The 13107-nt window shown below is 41.1% G+C and overlaps 1 protein-coding gene across 1 annotated transcript in view; it reads right to left on the bottom strand.

The window, feature by feature from the left end:
* LOC310786959 (receptor-type tyrosine-protein phosphatase S-like) overlaps positions 1 to 13107 on the bottom strand; it is a gene marked incomplete at both ends in the record, with an annotated part of 72795 nt that overhangs the window by 32345 nt on the left and 27343 nt on the right. Inside the window, one exon of the mRNA XM_083648290.1 lies at positions 1237 to 1412. Coding sequence (XP_083504416.1) covers positions 1237 to 1412 — 176 coding nt within the window. The remainder of the gene's footprint in view (positions 1 to 1236; positions 1413 to 13107) is intronic.

Here is a 13107-nt window from a genome sequence, read left to right as displayed (position 1 = left end):
CAAAATTCTCTCAAATTCACAAACACACTTTGTTTACATAATGACGAGCTCCCACGATGAGCAAACAGAATTCAGACCCAACTGTCAAACACTGAGCAGAAACACACACAACCCAACTAACTCCATACTGACTCTTTATGATCAGAGTAACTAACTCCATACTGACTCTTTATGATCAGAGTAACTAACTCCATACTGACTCTTTATGATCAGAGTAACAGCTAACAACTAACTCCATGCTGACTTTTTATGATCAGAGTAACAGCTCCTACCTACTTTTCCACCTCTGTTTTTCCAATTGTCGTAAGCTGCCTTCCTACTACGAATTTGTCAGCATACAAAAAGGCAGAAGACTTAGAATGCTCCTCTAAAAATGTATACTCTTCTTAATGTTCAAGTGCTATGCTTGGCTCTGATTCAAAATAACCCATTTCCATACATGTTGCCGCTGCTCCCCATTGGTTAGTGTGTAAAAAACCTGAAAGTTCTGGCAGTTTGAAAGAAGTGGAAAAGACGTAAGTCTTTCTCCTCCCTGCCTGCCTCGACATGCAAACTGTTCTCTAAGCCCTTGTGTCCGCCAGGCACTTCTTTGCTAGCCGCCGCTGCTAAACAGATGCGTGTGGGAGGCGCTGGTCATGGGTTCTGCATGCAGCAGCAACTGTTGATAGCCATCTTTCTGCTTCAAAAAGATGCATTTTCCTTCCTGTACTGTGCACTCTGAGCGCGAAAACTCGCTAAGCCGTCAGTGCCTTTGGGAACGTGCGACAGCTTGTTCTTTCCACTGAAATTAAGAAGAAGAAGGAGCCAGCGCTGTGGAGAGATCCCCGGTGGACATGCGGGGTAACTCATCAGATGTGCACAAGTAGACCGTCTCTGAGTTAACGCTGTATTTTAACAGGCCGCTCTGCTGCGTTCACCACCCCACTCCAATTTATCATCCAACTCAAATGTCTAAGCTTCTCGAAAGCAGTCCATCTCAATGAAAATGACATCGGATTACCCCTACCAGTGAGATTCAGGTGTGCAACTGGGAAATCAAGGAGAAAAATGTAAAGCCATTTTTTCAGTGGTAGAAATCAGTTGGCACTCTTACTTCTAAGCGTTGTAAACCAATGATTGGGTTTGCAGTTTATTTGGAAACAATTGATCAAATTGAAGTTGTCTGGAGGAGGGCTTCAAAACAGAGGCCCATCACAGAGCCAAGCGCTGCTGCACAAAGTGTTTGAGCGGACTTACCCGTGACTTCTCCTCCAGCCTGGTCATCATGACCACGGTGGCGGCTCTCTGCTCCCACACCATCCTCCAGAAGTCCCCGAACGTCTCGGGTAGCGGACCCTGCGTGGCGATGTAGGCGTTCTGCTTCCTGTAGCCGTCAATGTAGTTGGCATTGATGTAGTCGCTGCCTGTGATACCTGGATGTGAACCATATAGGAATACACATTATTTATAGGCTATTCTTCTGTCAATCCACTTTTTCAGTCACTTACCTTACAGTATGTGTACCCTTTTGCTTCAAGCCACAGCATCTTCTACTTGCACTGTATCTGAACAGCGTGTCATCTTCTACTTGCACTGTCTGAACAGCGTGTTGTTTGCTGATCAGTAGTACACACATTATTTGCTGCTGTGATTACCCAATTTCAGACTACACTACGAATAAATCTCCCAGTAATTTAATCATGTATTGAGTCTTCTCACCTTATTTTCTTGAAACAAGTGACAATGGGCTATGATAACAAAAGTTTGTTCTCAAAACAAGTGGCAGAATCTTAAAATAAGGCAGATTATTACAGCTTTCATAAGATAATATAAGATAATGTCACTGGTTTAGAAAATGCTTGAATCAAGTACTGAAACAAGTGGGCTTATTTCAACCAATCTCACCCTATCACTAATTGTCCACTTGTGTTAAGAAAAATATTTTTTTCCAGACTTGGTAATAAGAGCAAATGGGATAATATAATATATTTTTTGCAGTCTTCACTAGTAGGCTACTGTTCATGTGGATCTGCAGGAAACGGCAGTCGTTGTACTGTTAAGATTACATATGGATTCAAATGCAGCAACTGCTTCTTTGTCATGGCATAACTTCCTATTAGTATATCCTTTTCTTTTCTTTGTATTGCACCTCTGTGGTTGTGTCTAGTTTGCTGTAGATGTGTTGTAGCCGCCTCTGTCTGATTTAGCAGCGAGGCTGGAGTGCCCTGGAAGATGGAGGACGGCGGCGCCCCGCGAGTAAATCAGCCGCCCGAGCCGCCGCCTGGCACCATGCTCTGCTACACACCAGGCCCTCTAAATCCAGCCTTAAGGAGCCCGTTTGCACTGCTGGCTGGGCGAGTGTGTGTGTGTGTGTGTGTGTGTGTGTTGGGAGAGATGTTTAAATGCCAAGTCAGCATAGTGTACTGACTATCCCCAAACCCTGCTTGGTCAATGTAGGTTCATGGACTGCACAAGCATGGAAGTGTTCTGCAACACACTGGACGTCGGCAGCATATTTGCATATATTTAATATATCCATACGCAGCAACAGAATTCTTTGAGAACAGTGAGTACATTTACATTCATAATAATATTCCGCTATTATTCCGAATATGACAATATTCCGTTTTTCATACGGTCAATGTAAACAGCATATTCCGTTTGGATATTCCAATGTGTCCCAATATAGCATTTTCCGATTAAGACGTGTGATGTACACATATTACTCAATTTTTTTTTAGTGCCATTCTTTGGACATGTATACAGCACATTCGAAATATGCGTACAATTGGGATTTTTTATGGCAGTTTTGCGACAAACGGCCTCTTGCCTGTTTTGCCCGTTTTAAACAAACCAACTAGCCAGAGATGCATGACCAAAAGAAAAGCCCCCATTTCTGGTCAGAAGGAAAACACATCTACTTGTAAGTAAACATTATGAAAGACTTGGATATCAACAGGTTTTTGGATATGCGCAAATGTCGCAACGGCGACCTTTTCAAGAAGGTGGTTGAAGGTATTTTACGTTAGAGTATGCATGTAAACGTGGAATATTAGTGGAATATACATTTTTCATTGGCCATGTAAACAGCTTAGTAGGAGGAATATTGTCTTTTTTGGAATAAGGGTAAAAACCGGAATATTTTGTGCATGTAAAACATAGTCAATGTGTTTCAGATGATAAAGCATAGTGTGTAAACATATGTGAATAGGAAACGGGTGTTTGGCTTTTCAAGAGGAATGGTTCAGCAGAGTTCGTAGAGATACTCCCACCAGATTGATTACATGTATAACATTTTGGTCATTGCAACCTTCATCAGAACTGAATGACCGAAACGTTACACATGCAATAAATCTACTGTCTAGTGTGCGGCCTCTACTTTTTGCCTGTTGCTAAAATGTCAATGTAAACAAGGTTGATTTGCGATGATGCTATGTCTAACACAGCCTATCTGATGGTGATGTCTATGGCAAGTCTATGTACGGAGACTCTTGTAGGGTAGCATAGTCTACACAGAAAGCGGAGAAACGGTGCTACTGACGGCCCTGCCTTGTCACGCCCCTCCTCAGTCTTACTGGTCCCCTCTGACCGGCTCCTCCTCCAACAAACATCTCCACCAGCTTTACCACCATGAGCTTCCTCAGCTCCATGCAAAGGCACCTTGACTAACACCATTTACCACCTGCACAAAGACTGCCCACCAGACAAACATAAAATATATATATACACACACACGACGTGCTGACGAATGAGAAAAGCAGACGAGCACCCAATTATGTTAGGAACCGGCCTCGGGGAACCGGACCGCAACACAAAAGTGCCCCCACTCTTCCCACTCCCAAGGATGATCAGCCAAACCACCATCACAAGTTCACGAGTAGCAGGTTTAGTTTCAGAGCACAGCATGGCCCCAACACAACTAACCAATCAAACTAATCCCCAACCTTAAATTTACCTAAGAAAAGAAAATGATGGATTAAATAAGAGACACAGCTCTTACCTATAAGCTCCTACAAAATAAACATCAGAAAATGTTACAAAAAACTAAAGGGCTTCTCCCCCTACTTTCTGCTACTTGGGTAAGTGTTATTTACAGTGTACAAAAGTGTAGATCTGGAAGGTAACTATTTACAGTTTAGACTGCACAGGTCTACCAAGATAAAGACACATCTTAATAAAGTTCTGCAGAACTACTAAAGTAGGTCTACACACAGTTCCTACCTGACAGAACACAGCAGTCAGCACAGCAGCCATCATCGTTGGGAATGAGGAGAGCAAGGGGCGTCAGGATGGCATCAGCTGGCTTAAATGCTCTCCACCAGCCAATCAGCCAGCAGCAATCTGACACCTGACCAGGCCAATTAGGATGAACACCACCTGCATCTCATTTCTCAATCACACACACACAGAGGAGGAAAGGAATGATGAACACATGAGAGAAATATACAAGGACTGAATGTGAACATTAGCTTCTGTAGCTAATTGAGTTTATAATGACTCAGAGCTTGGGACACCTTGTATATTAGCCTGTATTATCCCATACATGTAAAAAGCAGCTGTGATGGCAAAAATTAGGCTTACAACATATACAGTATATAAAATATGTGACTGTGTGTGTGTTTTGTACATGATTAGTTCATTAACTATGGGCTTAATTATAAATGAGTTATGACTGAACCTTACTATAAAGCACACATGGGCAACATACGGCCCCCTGTGTGGCCTGCGATGGAATTGCAAAAAAAGTTTTTTTTTTTTTTTACAGTGCACCTGAACGCAACATGCAAGATACCCGCTGAATAAGTGTCCAAATGTTCATGTCATTCTGGCCAATATTCTTGTTATAGCATTTCAGTCTGGAATATGGAATATCTTTCAATAATCTTTATGACTAAAAGGCCAAAAGTAATCTCATGTGTAAGAAATGGCTGTTCTACATTGAGGTAGAAATTTAAATAATTAACTTGTTAGTTTTGGATTTATTTAGCTTCAAGAGTGCATGTTCGTGTGACCCTCAACACAGGCTTTGAGAATCCCGGCCACTTACTGATACTTATACTTAAATTAACCCACTCATATTCTGGTTTATTTCAAGAAAAACATTTCGGATAGTGGAAATTCTAATTGGCTGGTAACTTTAAAATCTAGCAGCCATATTGGCAGGTGGTGAAAAAAGTTAATTTCAAGCCCTGCAGGGAGAGTGTGGTGACATAGGAGTGAGTGAGAAAAGGATCAAATATTGGTGGTTAAGACTGAATAATGACATCACAACTGTTAATTTAAAATTAGTTATTCCTCTAAACCTGGCTTCAAATGCCCCAATTTTTTCGCGCTGGCGCCGTTCAGCCCTCAGCAAAATCTGGTAGAGAGGACTTTTTTTGTGGCCCTCTCTATCATCAAAGTTGCCCATCCATTATGGCATGACAATATTTGTTCGGCCCCCGGCAACAATCTGGATTTCTCATGTGGCCCCCCATGAAAAACAGTTGCCCACCCCTGCTATAGAAGGAAGAAAGATAAGTCACAACATTCAGCTTTTGCATTGAGGCTAGATTGGGGCTAGACTTTAGGGACAGTTCTAAGTAAATGGCCTGTATTTATTTAAGTGATGTTTGTGTAGATGGGCCATTGTATTTAATTGAGCAGTATTCTGCCATGTGACCTGTATGCAGAATATGAATTATATTATATGGGGAGACATTTATTTTTTGTATCATTTTAAAGCAACAGCACAGTAAAGAGGATATTAATCTAACATGATGTCTGTAGTTCTTTATAGATCTAGCCTCTTAATTTTGCTCTCAAAGTGCACCAGATTGAAGCATTTTACTTTAAAATGGACACTATTTTCAATCCGGGGGGGCACAGCGCCCCCTGGGCACCCCAAGCCGCGCTAAAACGACCTCGGTATTTCTCAAACCCTGGCTACGGGCCTGCTAGCAGCTGAAGCTAACCGTGTTGAGCTGACTCACGTGTGGAAGCTGTAATTAGCTACTAATCTCATGAGTTTGCATAACATCTAAAAGATAACGTCTTTTCAGGAGAACTATTTCTGCTGTTTAAAATGTATAACCGTCACTCGCAGCGTTCCACACGAACGTGGCTCTCGTCTCTCTACATGGCTCTGATCCTCTGATCAGATGCAAAAAGAAGTCAGGAAGTAAACACACTCCTTCTTCTTCTTCTTCTTTAGTGTTTTATGGCGGTTGGCAGCCAACTTAAAGGTGCATTACCGCCACCAACTGGATGAAGTTTGATGTCTTCTTCATATTGGAATCTATTTACATTGTTCATCATATATCCACCCATAGTACTCCCATTCACGATATATATGTCCATTCTACGACTCAGTCGGCGGGAACTCATCCCTCAGCGCCTTCTCGATCTCCTCTCCAGAAATGTCCACTCCTTCTTCTTCTTCTTCTTTAGTGTTTTATGGCGGTTGGCAACCAACTTAAAGGTGCATTACCGCCACCAACTGGAGTGGATTGTGGAACAGGGGATTCAAAACGAAACAAAACAAACAAAACCAAAACAACTACTCTTAAATTCTTGTGTCTACCCCAATTTCTTTAAGAAACTTAATAACATGCATATAAATGCTACCTGCTGTTTTCCCTAATAAACCTGGCAACGAAAAATCTTGATGTTTTGCCATTTTCAATGCCTGAAACATAGAATTCCTTTCTGTATCGTATTTCCTACAGTGTAAAAGGATGTGTTCAACAGTTTCTGGTTCGCTACAGTGTATACATTTCCCATCAGGGTGCTTGCCTATTTTATGTAATGTATGATTGAGAGCTGTATGACCTATTCTTAAACGGGTGATAATGCTTTCTTCCCTTCGTTTCCAACCCACCCTCCTTCCAGCCCCAACCTGCCTTTGTATGTTATATAGATGTCTACCAGTTTCTTGACCATCCCAGTACTCCTGCCATACTGACTGCACGTATGATTTAATGAATGTCTTGACTTCAGCTTTACTTAATGGAATGTTTATATCTACCTGTTTGATTCTTAGTGCTTGTTTGGCAGTAAACACACTCGTTCTACCAATCATGGAGTAGGTAGGTGGGACCAGCCTTAACAGTCAGCAGTTTATCATGTGAACATTTCTGAAGCCAGCCCTCTGATGCAGGGATTGAACCAACAACCTTCTGCACCACATCCATGTTTACCTGGGTGAGCTACAGCCCACTTCCTCTGGCACAGAGTTGGGCAATATGGATGGAAAATCACATCTCTGTATTTTAGACCATATGGTCTTAGATGTTGAATATGGTGATATGAGACTAGATATGGTCTTAGATGTTAGATATGGTAATATGAGACGATATTATCTAGTCTCATATCACCATAGCATACAGCTAGATGTTTATTATGTAACTAAATGGTTTTAAATCCAAATGTTAACGTGTTACATTCTGATGCCATGAGAAAACACTTGTATTCACCCCCCCCCCCCCCCCCATTCTGAATTGTATTATTTAGATTAGAATGTTAGTCACAATAGACCAGGGGTTTTCAAAGTGAGAGGCTCCAAACAGCTTCAGGGGAGGCTCAGAATGGAAGTGAAAGAAATATAGTAGTTATTACACTAGTTATCAAAAGGAGATCACATAAAGTAGAATAACCTACATGGGTGTGATTTGGATAAACAGATAGTTCAGAGATACAGTGGTTTTGGGGAATTTGACTGTTTCCCACACTTTGTCAGAGAGCCATAAACAAATAAATGCCTTCAGACAGACCTTTTCCAAGTATTTGGTCTCAAGACTGTCAAAAGTAAGAGGATATCTTTGCTCAATTGTTGAGTTGCAATGGAATCAAATAATCATGAGGTGGTGTATGTGTGTGTGTGTGTGTGTGTGTGTGTGTGGGGGGGGGGGGGGGTCCAAGCTTTGTCTGAGGGGAGGCCCACAGACTTTGAAATCCCCTGCAATGAACAAGTCTGGAAACAAATATTTGTCCATACTCTTCATTTTTCCATACTTTTCCAGACCTGGAAAATACTCTCAAGTCTCAGTTGTTTTCTCTCTGTTATACCTTAGTACCATTTTCCACCCAGGGATCATTCATTTAATCTCATACCAAAATCTTCATGGAAATGCATTCTCGTATTGAATCTATACTGGAATTCACAGCTCTCATACAATAAACCATTTTAAACTTCCATTTGAATTTTATTTATGAAACCCCACATTTCCCAAACAAAAAATAAAAATACAACTGCTTGCATCTAGATACACCAGCAGGGGTGGGCAACTATTTTTCATGGGGGGCCACATGAGAAACCCAGATTGTTGCCGGGGGCCGAACAAATATTGTCATGCCTTGAAATTAACTTTTTTGACCACCTGCCAATATGGCTGCTAGATTTTAAAGTTACCAGCCAATTAGAATTTCCACTAGCCAAAATGTTTTTCTTGAAATAAACCAGAATATGAGTGGGTCAATTTAAGCATAAGTATCAGTAAATGGCCCCTGATTCTCAAAGCCTGTGTTGAGGGTCACACGAACAAAAATCCACTCTTGAAGCTAAATAAATCCAAAACCAATGAGTTAATTATTTAAATTTCTACTTCAATGTAGCATTTTAGTCATAAAGATTATTGAAAGATATTCCATATTCCAGACTGAAATGCTATAACAGAAGTGGAGTATTGGCCAGAATGACATGAACATTTGGACACCAGGGGCGTTTCTAGGTCCTGAAGACATTGGGGGCTTTAGCCAGGTACCCCGACGGGGAGGGTGGGAAAGGGGAAAGGGCTCCCCTCCCCCCCACTCCAAAAATTTTGGTTTTTCCAATCCGTAAATACCCATGTTGTGAGTCATTTGAGATGGATACAGAAGAACAAGATTAGTGGGTCTCGAGGTCCAGGGACCACCAGAGGTCCTTGATAGGGTTCTGGCGGGAGTCCACTTAGCAAATTTACATATTTTATTTTATTAAATATTATATCTCAATGGTACGAACCCCCCCAGTAACTCCTGTGAAGGTATTTTATTAAGGTACACGCTTCCTGTAAACCTAAATTCTGATGGTGCCGTTTTTGTATCATATGGTACTTTTATTTTGAAACTTAGAGCGGACGTAGTGATGTTATATCTACGCTACTTGACGTAAGGTGTGCTCACCGGCCGGTCGCAAAACACATGTCGCTCTTCAACCTACGGTTCTATCTAATCAAAAGCGCCTAGCTGGAATTGGGAACAACGTATTGTTTGTTGTAATGGTTTAATGAAGCAGTGATGTGTGGTTTTGTTTAATGTAACTGTGAAGTGAAGGCATTGTTATTGTGACAGTCATGCTAACGTTAGCTTCTATAGACATTGGAGTGGATGGCTGTGGCTTCATGCTGATGCTAGCGTTGTAGGTTGTATGGTTAATAATATTCTGTGTGAAGATATTTTCTGAGATAAATGGGCCTTGAGCATCAAGGCCCATTTATCTCAGAAAATATCTTCACAACTAAACAACTAAATAACATAAGATAATTTCATAGTTGTAGCTACTGTGATGCTGTGCATGTTGGCGCATGTCATTTGTTTGAATAATTTCATAGTGAGATGATGAGCTCGTGTGGAGAGGAGGTGGTGAGGAGTGAAGCAGAAACATTATGTAATGACACACTATGACAATAGTAACTGATAATTTGGTCCTGCATAGCCTACTGATATTTTCTGTTTTTTTTTTTTAGAAAACTGTTTAGAACTCTGACTTAATGATTTTGCTTTATTTATTTTATTTTGTTGTTTATTTGATTGTCTGTTCCAATTTTGTAAATGTTTAGTCTGATTTTTTTGTATAATGTACTGATTATTAATGCCAGACTTTGTTTATTGGAAAAAAAAAAAAAAAAAATAGGAAAAAACATCCGGGGCTAGGAAAAAACATCCGGGGCTGTAGCCCCGGAAGCCAGGGTCTAGCGACGCCCCTGTTGGACACTTATTCAGCGGGTATCTTGCATGTTGCGTTCAGGTGCACTGTGTAAAAAAAAAAAAATTTTTTTTTTTTTTTTTTTTTTTGCAATTCCATCGCGGGCCACACAGGTGGCGCCGTAGTTTGCCCATGTATGCATTAGATCCTGTGTATTTAACACATACATTAGATCCTGTGTATTTAACAGGGATTGGATCCTGTGTATTTAACACATTGGCTCCTGTGTATTTAGCACAGGCATTATACCCTGTATATTTAGCACAGGCCTTATACCCTGTGTATTTAGAATAGAATAGAACTTTATTTGCCATTTCAACACATGGTTGATTGGAAATTGTCTTGGTGCAGAAGTGCTCACATAGAATCACATAGAATCACAGGAGACGATGCAGAGAGTTCCATACATAAAAAAACAAGGAAGTAATAAAAAGGATAATAACGACATTTAAAAAAACAATTCATGGAACCTGTTAAAAAAGCAGAGTGCCACAGTGCCACAGAAAGCTAAAATAATGCTCGATAAAGTGCTTAAAAAGTATTTAAAAAAAGAAAGTGCTAAACTATTTTTTTTTTAAAGTGCTTTTTAGTGATAAAGTGCAAAAAAACCTAACTGGTGTTGACCCTTCTAGCACAAAGTGCCTGTGCTCTTGAGGTAGAGTTGAGGTGTCGGACAGCCTCAGGATATGTACTGTTTTTGAAGCGAGATGTCCTACACCTTATGCTCTGGAGCCTCCTACCAGAGGGGAGGGGCTTAAAGAGGGAGTAAGCGGGGTGCGAGGGGTCTCGCATCACCTTCTCCCCCTTACGCTTGATGCGTGTGGCGTATAGGGAGGCCACAGAAGGAAGGTCGCAGCCGATGATCTTTGACGCCGTGCGTACTATTCTCTCTAGCCGAGCTTTGTCATGCTCGCTTGTGTTGCCGTGCCACACAGACACTGAGAAAGTGAGGACACTCTCAGCACAGCTATTATACCCTGTATATTTAGCACAGGCCTTATACCCTTTGTATTTAGCACAGACATTAGCCCCCGTGTATTTAGCACAGGCATTAGACCCTGTAGCACAGGCATTATGCCCTGTATATTTAGCACAGGCATTATAGCACAGGCATTATATACCTGTATATTTAGCATAGGCATTATACCCTGTGTATTTAGCACAGACATTAGCCCCTGTGTATTTAGCATAGGCATTAGCCCCTGTGTATTTAGCACAGGCATTAGCCCCTGTGTATTTAGCACAGGCATTAGCCCCTGTGTATTTAGCACAGACATTATACCTTGTGTATTTAGCACAGGCATTAGCCCCTGTGTATTTAGCTCAGGCATTATACCTTGTGTATTTAGCACAGGCATTAGAGCCTGTGTAATCCACTTGTAATGCAAGCCTGCAATTTACTGTGAAGCGGTTATCGTCATGTCATCCTGTCTGTGGGTCATTTCTAAATGAATTTTTTTTTCTTATCGATTTGTTTTTGTACTGTTATCTTACATTGAAGTAAACATCGAGTGGCACTAGTGTATAAGAGTCGTATTTACCCACAATGCCTCGCGTTGCTCACCCAGAAGTGATGTAGTTGCCCCAGTTCTATTAGCGGAACGAAAGGCGTATATAACAAAATGCCTCACCATTCCGTCCGTAACTTTTACACAGGAGGTGACGCGTAATGCTTCTGGCATACTCTTCGCGCACGCGCTGGAGGCGGGGCTCCACGGAGGGCGCGCGCACTCTGCGCAGGCCAAAACAGAACAAAGTGAGTGCTCCAGAAATGGCGGCGATCAGTGAAAGGCAGTCTGAATGAAATTGAATGTAACGTTCCCAATTCTATATATTAAATTAAAAAAAACGACCCTCAACATTTGCGAAGGCTAAGCCACACAACTAGTTCGTTATAATCGAACATTATGCTTTTGAAGGCGACTGTACGACGGTGAGGACTCAATCACAGCAGATATCCGCTGATAGCCTACCACGGAGATCTCACAGGCACAGGCAGCAAAACCCGACGCGCTGATAGAAAAATCTCCATGGACGCGCCGTGCTGCGCTCAGGCCTCGCCCCCCGACACGCCCCGTGCGATGACGTCATAATCGTCGCGCGCTCTATGCGCTTGGCTGGGCGCAAAGAGTATGCCAGAAGCTTAATAATCCCACAACGATCACGGCTTTCACAGGTTGTGTAAAAGGGGCTGTTTCTCCTCCCACTCTGTCAGCAGCAGATAAGACAGATAGACAGAGAGAGCGAGAAAGAGGGAGAGACAGACAGGGTGCATGCTGACAGACAACAGGCTGCTGAGAAAAGTGAGTTTATCTGTTTTTTGTTTGTTGTTCTTGTTTGTTGTTGTTTTCCCTTTGTGGGAGTCTGAGTCTGCCACAATTTTATTTATTTATATTGTTATGAAGCTTTCAATTACACGTCAATCTAAATTTTAGGTATGGCAGTTTTAGTTTTTATTTAACAATTTTTCCTTTAAATCTTTAGTTTCAGTTTATTCTTTCTCAAGTTTCAGCTTACTTTTTAAAGGCGTGATTACATCAGAATGTTCTTTGTGTAACTTTTTTTAAACAGGTTAAGCATTCTTCAATACAACAATAATTATAAATTACATTAATTTAAAGGTGGATTTCCATACATTTGTCAATCCATCATTCACTCGGAAGTAGTATGATATTGTATTGTATTACTATCATGTTATATTATATTATATTATATTATATTATATTATATTAACCAGCACAGAAGCAAAAAGTCTAGAAAGACCTAAAACTAAACACATTTCATCTATATTGCGTGTATAAGAAGACAAATATTTAGTTCTTAAGCACTTCACAGTTTACAGTGGTTATTTTCCTCTCAGTTGTAGTTTTCTATAAAAAGTGTTTTCAGGATAACAGTAAAGAGGAGCAGCAGTTTGTGGCCTTTCACCTGGGACAGCAGCTGGGTCAAAGCTCAGCACATGTTAATGAGATGTTAATGACGAGATGTTGGGACAGCTAAAGAAGGAGGTTTGAGTCAGAGAGCTTGGTTTACACCAAGCTGAGCCAAACTCATAACTGAACCTGATTGTTCAGTAATGGATTATTCAGGTTGATAAGAACCAATCTTGAGAAGGTGAATCACTGTGTTAATGTGTGTATCAATAAATGATCTATACATGATAGAGAGTGATCAGTGTTTAATGG

The sequence above is a fragment of the Poromitra crassiceps genome (genome assembly GCF_964638095.1).
Source record: "Poromitra crassiceps genome assembly, chromosome: 12".
NCBI classification, from domain to species: domain Eukaryota; kingdom Metazoa; phylum Chordata; class Actinopteri; order Beryciformes; family Melamphaidae; genus Poromitra; species Poromitra crassiceps.
The sequence above is the reverse complement of the archived record's forward strand: the minus strand, read 5'-3'. Positions and strand labels throughout refer to the sequence as shown.